The 12,028-nt window shown below is 47.5% G+C and overlaps 2 protein-coding genes across 9 annotated transcripts in view; both read right to left on the bottom strand.

The window, feature by feature from the left end:
• TEX2 (testis expressed 2) overlaps window positions 1-5,917 on the bottom strand; it is a 124,429-nt gene extending 118,512 nt beyond the window's left edge. Inside the window, exon 1 of the mRNA XM_053910720.2 lies at window positions 4,597-5,917. The gene's annotated coding sequence lies outside the window, so the exon portion shown is untranslated. The remainder of the gene's footprint in view (window positions 1-4,596) is intronic.
• A 651-nt stretch (window positions 5,918-6,568) lies between these two features.
• PECAM1 (platelet and endothelial cell adhesion molecule 1) overlaps window positions 6,569-12,028 on the bottom strand; it is a 79,600-nt gene continuing 74,140 nt past the window's right edge. For all 8 annotated transcript variants that reach the window (XM_045182498.2, XM_045182499.2, XM_045182495.2 and 5 more), the window contains one exon: window positions 6,569-7,603. Coding sequence is in view for 1 of the 8 variants with exons in the window: in XM_053910726.1 (XP_053766701.1) it covers window positions 7,574-7,603 (30 nt within the window). In the remaining 7 variants the exon portion in view is untranslated. The remainder of the gene's footprint in view (window positions 7,604-12,028) is intronic.

Raw genomic sequence — 12,028 nt, 5'->3', positions numbered from 1 at the left:
TCTTAGAGAGAGAGGAAGGGAGGGAGAAAGAGAGGGAAAGAAATATCAATGTGTGAGAGATATATTAGTTAGCTGCTTCTCGAGAGCCCCCAACTGGGGAACCTGGGCAGCAACCCAGGCATGTGCCCTGACTGGGAATTGAACCTGTGATCTTCTGGTTTGCGAGATGGTGCTCAATCTACTGAGTCACACCAGTCAGGGCTAGGGATGCTTTTTCAAATCCCAGCTTTTTTTTTTTTTTTTTTTTTTTTTAACAAAACCTCTGAATATCCTCTGGGTAAATGCTAGTCAATATATTTAAAGAAATGCATTTTTTTTCTTACAGATCCTTTCTTTTTTTTTTTTAATTTAAAGAGTTCTCAGGGCATATTTTTTTGCCTGGTGCACTTAGAATTTTTTTCTTTTGTGGTACAACACACAGAACGTAAAGTTTACCATCTTAACCATTTATTCCTAACATACAACCATTACCACCGTCCATCTCCACACCTTTCATCTCCCAAAACTGAAACATTAAACAACATAACCCCCATCCTCCCCTTTCAGCCCCTGGCAGCCACCCTTCCACTTTCCATCTCCCTGGGTTTGACTACTCCGAGAACCTCATGTGAGTGGAATCGCATACTACTTGTCTTTCTGTGCCTGGCTTATTTCACTTAACATGATGTCCTCCAGGCTCATCCATGTCATAGCCCGTGTCAGCACTTCCTTCCTTTTGAGGGCTGAATAATATTCCCCTGGGCATATGGGCCACATTTTGCTTATCCATTCATCTGCTGATGGACACTTGAGTTGCTTCCACATTTTAGTTATTGTAATTAATGCCGCTATAAATATAAATATACAAATATCTGTTTGAAACTCAATGTTCAGTTCTTTTAAGTATATACCCAGACGTGGAATTTCTGGATCATATGGTAATTATATTTTTAATTTTTTGAAAAAGCACCCTACTGTTTTCCATAGCAGCTGTACCATTCTGCATTCCCTCCAACAGTGCACAAGTGTCCCAGTTTCTCCACATCCCCCCCGTCATTTGTTATTTCTGTTTTCACTTGATGGTGTGATCTCATTGTGATTGCGATTTGCATTTCCCTAATGATTATTGATGTTGAGTTTCTCTTCGTGTGCTTACTGGCCATTTGTATATCTGCTTTAGAAACACCTTAAGTTCCTTGATCATTTTTTAATTAAGTTTTTTTTTGTGTGTGTGGTTGAGTTTTAGGAGTTCTCTATATATTCTAGGTATGAATCCATTATCAGATACATAATTTGTAAATATTTTAATATATTTCTTGGGGCATTTTTTTCTGTCTGGGACACGTTTGAATAGAAACCACTATGACCACATCTTCGACCGAGCCCCCACTGCGCTCTGTCCATCACAGCTGTGCCAGCCCACGCAGCCTTTCTCGGGAAGGAGCCTGGAGCTAACTAGAGCACATCTCATCTCAGTGAATGGCCCCGCCACAGGGGCCATGGAAACACCACCCACCTCAGGTCTACATCCTCCAGGCCATTCCTAAATATTCAAAACCTCAAATGGTAAATTTGCAAATGCCAAAGGGTCTACTGAAGTGATCATGGCCCCAAGCTTTGTGACAGAAAGAGCCTCCCCATTGTCCTCGTGTTCTTTCCAACCCTGTTGGAGAAGCATCCTGGAAACGGAGCCTGGAGCGCTTCTTGGCTCAAGGACACACACTTTTCATTAGTGGCTGGTAGCCCGACAGGGCCTCTAGACACAGTTTCAGACTCTGGTTCAGGGTCGGTCCTCACTCAGGAAGGCACCAAAATCCACTCTGTTTCCTTTTTCTAGAACCTAGTTCCAGGCTCCTTCGAAGTCCCTACAATGGGAGGTTTCCTCAATCTGCAAATTGTGGCCCAAACAGCCCAAGCCCAGAGAAGGGAACAGTTGGTTGTACCAGAAACTAACGGAAGTTTTTGGCAATAACCAGACCCTCCCATGCCAAGAGGTTCCAGGAAAACATCTCAGGATCAGAGGAAGCAGGGCAGCAACAGGGGACTTTTTCCTAATGAATTCAATAAACTCTTGGAACAATAATCCACGAACGGTCAAATATAGAGAGAAACAACTTTGCAGGCTTTTGGAGGCATTTTTTTTCCCCAAGGATGAAGAAAAATAGAAAATATTCCCTGTGTAGGCTCTCAAAATAAACCACTAGGAATATAAAACTCATCTGTAAATATAAGAAATATATAAACTTCGGTTCTATATTATGGCCAATTATATTTTGGTGGCTGGAGGAGAAGGAAAAAAGGTAACATGGAGGAAAGGAAAGAAGGGAAAGGAGGAGGCAGGGAAAGGATGAGCAATGAGAGGGAGGGAGAACGTTGAAGGACCCTAGACAGAGACAGACAGTAATATTTCCCGAAGAAGAGACGCCCATCACGAGAGAGCAAAGTACAGTGAGCAAAAAGAATTGTGTTTTGAAGGTTGAGGCACTTGTGAGCAAAATAAACACAGAAATGTTTAAACACATTTTTTAAACACAGAAATAAATCCTGGGTTCCTCTTGTTGGTGGGCTCCAGCAATTCTGTAGCAAATAAATCCTTTGAAAGAGCTCCAACTGACTAACTGACTGACTAAATAAAGGCAAATCACGGTTGTCATATGTGTCTACTTGCACGAGCATCCTAGAAACATGCCAAGTCACAGCTGCAAGGACACAAGCTCAGCTTGTCCAGTTCCTTCCATACCGGGTTGAAGAGTGTCCCGGGGTCCCTCCCCCAACGTCTACCTGGAACCTCAGCATGAGAGCTTATTTGGAAATGGGGTCCTTGCAGATGTCGTTAGTTAAGATGAGGTCATACTAGATTAGGGTAGGCCCCAACCCCCGCGGCTGGTGTCCTATGAGAAGACCCTGTGAAAACAGACACGCATACATACGGAAGAAGGCCCTGGGACACCAGAGGCAGGGGTGGCAGTGAGGCTGTGCAAGACAAGGGACACCAAGGATTGCCAGCAACCATCAGAAGCTGAAGAAGCAAGGAGGTATTCTTCCCTAGAAACTTTTGGAGGGACCATGGTACTGGTCCTTGATTTTGGACTTCTGGCCTCCAAAAGTTGTGGGAACACACATGTCAGTGTTTAAGTCAGAGCCTGTGGTGATCTGCTCCGACAGCCCTGGGAAGCGAATACAGCTTCTTCCGCAGGAGCTGCCCCCTAGGGCAGGTGACATCTCCATGGTCCCAGATCAAGTGGGAGCCAAGTTCCTATTCCACCCTGCCTTTTACTTTAAGAACTTTATTTGCTTCCCAGCATCCTTCATCCACTGTGAACAACAGAAATATTTTTCTCTTCTATTGTCAAAGTTCATTTTGAAATAAAGATTCATTGCCCACTGCAATGAATTAAAAATTCTCAATGAAGGGACAATTCAGGCTTTAGAAATACTTTGGACCATGAAGTTTTTCAATAAATTGACTGCCTATTTCTTTGATATTCAAAAAAAAAAAAAACAAAAAACCAAAACCCAGTTGAATAGCTTGTTATTTTTGAAAGATGAAGGCTCTTTTTTAACAGCGAAATCACCATTTATTTCTTTATTTTTGAGTGATTTTTTTTTAAGGCGCGCCAAGTCCTGCTGGGGATATGGGACTTAAAAAAGTGTCCAGGCGCAGACCCTTTGGTATGAAATGACTTAGCCAGCCACTCGTCGGAGGTTTTCAACTGACATCAAATCATACGGAGCGTACATGAAGTTTTCAGTTATGTTTTGAGTAGTTAACACTGTTTTGGGAGCACGTGCCTGACAAACTGACAACAGCGCGGGCCCCCTCCCAGAACACCGCGTGCGCACCTGCGCGCAGGGGGTCCACAGTCTCCCCAGATGCCGTGCCCTGCCCCACCCAGCCCTGCGGCCCCCCGCTGTGGAGACTGTCCTCAAGTAGCCTGGCAGGCAGATGCCTCCCCCTAGTTCCCTTTTCGCTGGAGCCACACGCCATGAGCACCCGTGGGTGTGGCCTGTGGCAGAGGCTTTTCTCCCCAGCATGCTCAGGACCCTGGTGGAGAGTCAGTCCCAAAACAGCGGTGCTCGGGAGCTGAGCTCTTGCCGAGCAACTTCTGGGCTCCCTCTTATAAGACTCTCATAGACAGAGTCAGGCCAACGGGAGTTGGGCACAAATGCCCAGGGACAGGGAAGGCTTTATGAAGAGGACTGACTGAGTCCTGGGGCTGGACGGGGCCGATAGGCTGTCTCCCTGCTCTTCCTCCCAGAGCCTCAGCGCTCATGCCCTTTGTCAGCCTGTTCCTCACCCCACCTTGTCCACCTGGCACTCCACCTGCCCCCAGGTCTTTGGTGAGACACAGCTTCCTCCTGGACACTTTGCTTGGTCCTCCAACGTCTCTGTTAGGAGCCTGATCCCTGTGCCCCCGTTTGCTATGAATTTCTCCATCACAGCATTTGTCCCACCGTTGTAATAGGCTCTCCATGAATCTGTGGCTCTACTGGATTGTACGTAGGACCTGGGAGAGAAGGTGCCACGTGCTTTTTATTATCTTACTGCCAACAACGTCGACAAAAAGAAGCATGATGGATACAAGCTTGTTAGGCAAAATGATTCCCAGTACTTACCGGTGACCAAGGCCATTTTAGGAAGCAAAGTGACCAACAGTTCATCCCTGGAGGGGTAGGCCGCTATCGCCAGAGGGGAATGTTCTTGCAAAGATAAGCGTGCCCATGAAGTGGTTTAGTGCAAGCCCCCTGTGTCTTGCACTACACAATAACAAACCCCAGCCCTTTTAGGGTGTGGAGATTCACGGTCTTGCTGCCACCCAAGGCGCTGCTTCTGTCCATAAGTTCTCTTAACAAAGTCGATGTAACCCTAGAGTTTTCAGCCTCTGACTTCAGTCTCTCGGCCCCGGGAAAGTTCCCCAACAAAGCTTGTTGAGTGAATAAATGAATAACTGGCTAGTTTAATGCAAGGTTTCTCAACCTTGGCACCATTGGCGTTTTGGACTGAGCGGGGGAGGGGCTGTCCTGTGTATTGTAGGATATTTGGCAGCATCCCTGGCTTTTCTACACACCAGATGCCGAGAGCACCCCCCTTCGGGTGTGACAACTAAAAGTGTCTCTAGACCCTGGGAGGCAAAATCACCGTGGTAGAAAAATCACTTTCAATGAATGAATGTTGATCTTGGAGTCAAATTGCCCATCTCGAGTCTATGTCAGGGACTGAGAGTTCGGTTAATCAGTTACTGCTGATGGGGCGCTCATGAAATGGGCTGACCTCTTGTGACTTCTCAGAAGAGGGAAAAAATTCCACTATGCGTTTCCTATGGAGAGGTTCGAGTCCTTCAGTGACTTGTTACAATGTGAGCACACCAGAGGGAGCTGTAACCAACAAGTTCAACCACGGAGAAACTGGCCTCTCATGGAATTGGTGATTGGATGCTCTTGTTGAGTGATGAGCTCAGACTTAGATGCTTGGCTAAGCCACAGCCAAACTAGGATCCTGGATTCAGTCATTAAATCTAGTGTGAAAGATCCCTGCTTGTGGTTTCCTTAGAGATATAGAGAGAGGGGATAAATAACTTTTTAAAAAACCACTTATGCCCCATAAATAAGTCATAAGCTGTAGGAACAGAGTTTTCCCAGCTTCCAAGGCAATGGCTCTGCTCTGGTAGCAGCAAGGGACAGATGAAGTGACCCGGGGGCCCTAGCCCCTCCCCAAATCCTCAACATGATGACAATCACACTGTCAGGTCGTTAGAAACCACCAAACCCTTTGACTCCAGGCCTGGCCCTGAAAATTGGGAAATTGTATAGCGTTTTTGTGATCCAACTTTGCACGTGTGTGTATACAGTTATGGTTTTCCATCATGTTTTCAAAGGAGTCTAAACCCTATCAATGTGAAGAACCATTAGTTTAACCTCATTGTAGAGATAAAGAATCTGAAGCTCTGAAGTTCAAGTGTCTGAGACTGGGATCTGGCAGAGCCAGGATGCACTCAGATCTCCTTCTGCCTTCAGGCCCAGAGGGGAGATGCTCTGTTGGGGGACCCAGCCTGCCAGGCAGTAAGGTCTGGTCTGAGATCACTGGGGGCATGGATCCCAAGGCTTAGAGGAGTGGGAGGGTGCTTTACCAGTAGGGTTGCCAGATAAAATATAGGATCCCAGTTAAGTTCAAATTTCAGATAAATGAATACTTTTATAGTATAAGTGTGTACTGAACATTACATGGGAGATGGGACTCAACTAGTCATTTACTTGAAATTCAAATTTAACTGGGCACCCCGGGCTTGGGGAGGTGTTGCTGTTTTTTGCTCGATCTGACAACCCTACCTGCCAAGGACAGCCTAGGGGTCTTCAGCGGGGCCGCAAACACTGAAGCACCAGCCAATGCATATGAATGGCTTCGTGTCTGGGTACCTCTGGCCCCAACTGCAGTGAAGGGCACAGAGGCCCTTGGCCTGTGTGTGACCCAGTCTGCTGATGGGACCTGTTTGGTTCCCTCTATGACTTCAGCAGGCCTGAGGAGTCCTTGAGCATGACAGATATCCTTACATGCATGTGGCCTCTTGGAAGATGACATTTCACAGGTCTGTGAAGAGTAAAGATCAAATTTATTTAATACAACACCCGTCAGGTGGCACCGAGTGGTCTCGGTTAGGTGTGCCCACTAGTGAAATTCCACTGGAAATGGCCATAGCCCTTCTTCACCCACCCACTGAAGACACTGTCAGAAACATCATAAGACCTCGGGAGACCATTTCTTTAGCAAGGAATAAATAAAAAAAATTAGTAAGAAAAATACGTATGTCATTTTTTCTATGAAAAATAATACTTGCTGTAGGCAACCACCTTCCTGTTGTTCAGCCTTCAGCGTGGTAGAAGAAAAGAGAGTACAGGAAAACAGCAACCATCTGTGCTGTCCAACTTCATTCTGCTTCGTGCATTGCCCGGAATGAACCTTGTCTTCAAGTTGACATATCAATGGGGTCGCTCCCAAGCAGCTTTGTTTTTCCCTTTGTGTCGGGCAAGGTCATAGAGGGGACAGGGGACAGCTCTCTGGTCAGTGCTATGCACTTCCATGGAACAAGGACTATCCAGAACTACAGGCCTTTGAAGGACCAAAGACAAAGAGGGGGGAAAAAAAACCTAGCCCCTAGGCTAAGCCATTTGCTAGACATGCTCGACTATTTAAAAAAAAAAATCAAACCAAAAAAAAAAACCAACACAGGTTTCTGTGTATGAGGGTACTTGGAAAAGTTCTTTATCTCTGTACAAGATGAAATATTCAAGTTTCAAAATATCCCAATGGCCTGCTGACACTGAACCTCCTTCTCCTGCTTTCCGCTCCCAAAGATGCTCCAACTTGGTGGGAGGGGGGCCATGTGGGAAATTCACCAGCTTCTCTGTATCTCCTTATACCCAACATAAAGGTAGCAAGGTGGCTTTAAGAACTGGTGACTTGGCCTGAGGAATTGCCGTGTTCAGTGGGAGCAGGGCAGGTTCAGATATAAGTGCACAGAGCTCTTGGAATCGGGAATCATCTGCTCTTCTTGGAATGTGGCTGTCCTCCCAGGGAGGAGTGTCCACTCCCGCAGTCCTAAATTCCATTCAAGGAACCTTCTGTCCTCTGTAGTGACAAGAGACAAGACAAGGTCATGGTCACACCCTTCAGAACTGAAGACAGACCTGGTGGAAAGGCATGCCAAAATGCAGACAGCACTCCTCAAAGGAGTTCCAGAGGAATGCTGTCATCCGCTGGTACCACTGCCCTGTGGGGTCAGCTTCTGCCCACACTCACTTCCCCTCGCTCCCTGCCTGCCCTGCGGGGCCCGCAGCCCCTACTCCCCTTGTGCAGGTCGCACGTAAGACTACCAACCCACTTCCTCAAGTACTCACTGTGCGCCCAGCACTCTGTCCCACGGGTGCTGCACCCGCCCGCAGAGGAAGACTAGTGAAGTCAAGGGAGACCTGGCTCCTTGCTCCAGCTCTGCTTCTAACATGAGATGGACCTTCCCTAGGTCTGTTTTTTAATTAAAAAAAATGAAGGACTGAACTCTGATGATCACACTTAAATGTTTTAAAATGACACGATTCTGCCTTAAAACGGAATAAAATTCTGATAGATTTCAATATGGATCAACCTTGAAAATGTTACGCTAAGTGAAATAAGCCAGACACAAGACGAACAAATATGGTATGATTTCACGTTTACGGGGTGCCCAGAGCATTCAAATTTGGAGAGACCGAAAGTAGAACGGTGGTTGCCGGCGGCTGGGGCACAGAGTTCCAGTGTGGGGAGATGAAACTTCTGTGGTGCACAGCGGTGATGTCTGCACCACAACGTGAGCGTCCTGAATGTCACTGACCTGTACACTGACAGGGCTCACATCGTAAATTTTATGTTGTGTACGTTTTGTGACAATAAAAAAAAGGACAAAAGGTTCCACATGCCATCTTGTAGTTTCTCTGACTGCTCATCTACCCGCCCATCAGTGACTTGACCCACTCCTTCCCCAGGCACTGTTCTCTACGCTGAGGATGCAAGAACCTGACCTCCCCAACCCTTAGAAATTACTGACGTGGACCAGAAGGTGGAAGAGGCTCTAACAAACTGTAGGATTTTAGAGGTGGTGCGAGGACCCTTGCTGGGGCAGCGAGGGAATCACACAGGGCTTCAGAGAAGTGACTCTGGATCCAGCTTCCTGGATGGAGAGGATTTGGACAAATGGATGGATGGAGGGAGCAAGAGCAGCGCATGCTGGGAAATACTGGAGTAGAGGCAACGGTGAGCCCTGAAGAGCAGGCAGCATCTGAGTCTATGACTCTGGACCCTCCAAGGACACAAGGCACCCTGCTGCAGGCAGGACTCAGGGAGGCAGGAGTGGGAGAAGTTGTGGGAATTAGCCAGGGTATTGGGAATGCTGTGGCCACGCTGCTTGGCTCCCTGAAGGTCGGCTGAGATAGAGTCCCTGATTGTTCTGACCTGGCTGAGTCTGAGGAAACTCTAGGAACAGGATATAGGTCTGAGGGGCTTTAGCTAGAAGCCCAAGGCTCTGCCTCCTCCTCTGCCAAGAGAGACCCTGGTAAGCGGGCCAAGAAAGCTGTGTTGGCCCTAGGGGGCTGGAGGCCTGCCAGCCAGCCTTGGCAGCTACCCTTGCCCCATTTCCTCCAATCCGCCGGAGGGGTGGCCTGCCTATCCAGCCTTTCTGCAGGGCCCCGACCAAGTGCCTCCCTAGACGCCTCTGCTCTCCCTCTCTGAAGGAAGCTAGCACTGGGGGAGCTGCTGTAGGGGCAGCACCACAGACAGGAAGGGATGGGCCACAGTCAACTGCGCCTTAGGGATTTTGAAGTAAAGGTTAACACGCTCACATCCAAGGCCTGTGTTTGCCTGTTCTTAAATCAGAGGCCAGCCGCCAGCCACTCACGTACAGCCATGACATTGCCCTGCTTTCTGGCCAAAGGTCATTTTGCTTCCAACACCCTTGGGGTCTCTACTTCCTGCTTCTAGAATGTGCTCCTTATGAGCACTTCCAATAAGCCAGATCTGTGCTAGGTGCTCATTTAATTCCTGCAACTACCAGGTGAGGGGGGTTTAAAACCTCCAATTTACAGATGAGAAAACTGAGGCCACGGGAGGTTAGGTTATATCTGCCCAAAGAGACATGGCTAATAAATGGCTAATAAGAGAAAAGTAAAATTTTAATGTGGGTCTCTGATCCTAAGTCAAAGCCTGGCTTTGATTGCATCCTGTGCCTTGGGGAAGCAAGTGCTGTATTCCTCTAATGTGCTGGGGGGGATTTGAAGGCCAAGTTGAAGTTCCCCCATCCATGCCCCATACTGCCACAGTGTTTGATGACAAAAACTTCAAAGTGGATAATCAACTAGCTTTTAAATGATAGTTTGCAGTTTGCATAGTACTTTGTACCTATGTTTCTCATGTAACCCTTAAGGGTGTTCTCTTAAGACACTCCTAATAGGTTGTTATTATTGTTTGCGCCATTGTTGTCATCATCTCCATTTTCCAGGTCAGAAGCTTTGGCATCAGGAAATCGGAATCACCCAGGAGATGTCTGGAGAACTGGAACTCACACTCCAGTCTTCTGATCCCAACCCCTGGGCAGTTCCCGCTGCAGACCAGCTGCCTGCTGGCTCCCAGGAGGGAAGGACCTGAGCTGTAAATAGGAGTTGCCTTTTTTCAGTAAGAAGGCAAAGTTCTCTCCAAGATCCCAAGACCCACGCAGGTGCAGATTTGCCTATTTAAGTGCTGGGTGTTCTGTTTCACGTTATCTGTCTGCCTCGGCCACAAACACGATTTATAAACAAGGCAAAAATGGCAGAGGAAAATGAAGTCAGAATGTGCCATTGAAGCAAGTCAAACAATACTAAATCGGTACTTGGCTAAGTGGCTATCTCATTGTTAAGATATTTCCTCCAATATGTTTTCAGAAGCAACGGCCATTAAACAACCGGGAATGATCGCCAGGTTTGATTTCAGGAAGGAAATCCCCTCCCATTTCCCTACTGGGCAATTCAATTTTCTCCTGACCCTCACCAGCGGATTATTAGGGAAAATATACCTGCTTCTTTTATAAACAAAATGCTTTCACTTGAAGATTCAAAATTCCTTCCCAATGGCTGGGAGCCCCTGCTCCCCCTCCAGAGGCGTTAGTATTTTGGAGCACAGGGCCAGCCATGCGTGGGCTCTCAGGAGCACCCTGAGAGCAGGCTCCTGGGCCCACGGGCCAGCTTCTTGGGAAAGGGAAAGTTCTTTCTGTCCTGGAGCTCCAAGCCTTTGTCCAGAGAGACCGTTTGGATTGAAGACAAAGTAAATAGGCCAGGGCTGCAAGTCCGGCAGCCCTGCCTTGGGTGGACACAGCCTCGTTTACTGCAGCCTCTGTTTATCTGGGCCCCACACTGCCCATGGAGCAACAGTCTCACTTTCTACTCTCTCGAGGCCGTGATGGCTGGGACAGTGACATCACTTCTCCAGGGGAGTCTTTGTCATGGACTGACCAGGGGTCTGCCAATTTGTTCTGCCAGTTTGGGCCTTGGTTTTCTCACTTGTCAATTGGGCTCCCTACCCTTCCAATGCAATAGTCTCTGATTTCAGAAGTCTGGGTGGGTTTAGGTTCTAAAAAGACATTCATTTCATTCCTGTCATTCTAAAATTGATAGCTTTCCTCCATAATAAGAATGTCAGCGGCTTCCTGTCTGTCAAAGGCATAATGAGTTCTCTGTTTTATAAGAATTCAGACTCAGGCAAAACAAAGGAAGCCAGAGGCCCCATTGGAAGGTTGACCAGCAAGCTTGCTGAAAGTTCTTCCCAGACCTTAAAGAAGCTGTTCAGTGGGGCAAATTCTTCATCTCTTTAAGATGCTAGCTGCCCAGTGAGTTAACTCCTGCGCTGCTGGGTGGCTCATCAAAAGGTTGGGAGTAGGAAGGCAGGGGGACCTGGGTCTTTGCAATATTTGAACTTAGACTTCTAAATTTCTTTTAAACATTCCCACTTGCCAAGTAACAGTTTCCTAAATCCTGTTTCCTATGAAACCTCCTAATGGGGCATTCAGTTCTTCACCAGTGAGCCCTAACTTACCTTCCCTGTCACTGGTCACCATCCCCCTCTCCTCCAACACAGAGCTGCTTAGAGCTCTGTCCCTCATGCTGTTGCTCCTGCTGACCTTTCTACCTGGACCCTGCTGTAATCTGACTCATTCCTCACCGCCCATCCGAATGATCCTGTCCTTGGAGAAGAGACTACTAACCAGGTAGAATGAAGCATCTCTCTTCTATGTTTCCACTGTCCTTGGTGTAGCTGTAGCATCAGTGTAGCCTTAGCACTTGCTTTCTCATCACTGATAACTTGTCTGAATCCCTCATTGGGGCAAGGACCTTGAGCATCCCCCGCAGCAGAGGGCCTGGTGTGTAGGGGTGAGCTGTTGGATGACTCATTCCTCCAAGCATGCCCCCCAAACCTGCCTTCTTCCCAAGCCTGACCCCTGGACTAGCAGGAAATATGAACTTGGCTTGTTCCGAGCTAAGTGCCCTAGATTCC

The sequence above is a fragment of the Desmodus rotundus genome, chromosome 9 (assembly GCF_022682495.2).
Source record: "Desmodus rotundus isolate HL8 chromosome 9, HLdesRot8A.1, whole genome shotgun sequence".
NCBI classification, from domain to species: domain Eukaryota; kingdom Metazoa; phylum Chordata; class Mammalia; order Chiroptera; family Phyllostomidae; genus Desmodus; species Desmodus rotundus.
The sequence above is the reverse complement of the archived record's forward strand: the minus strand, read 5'-3'. Positions and strand labels throughout refer to the sequence as shown.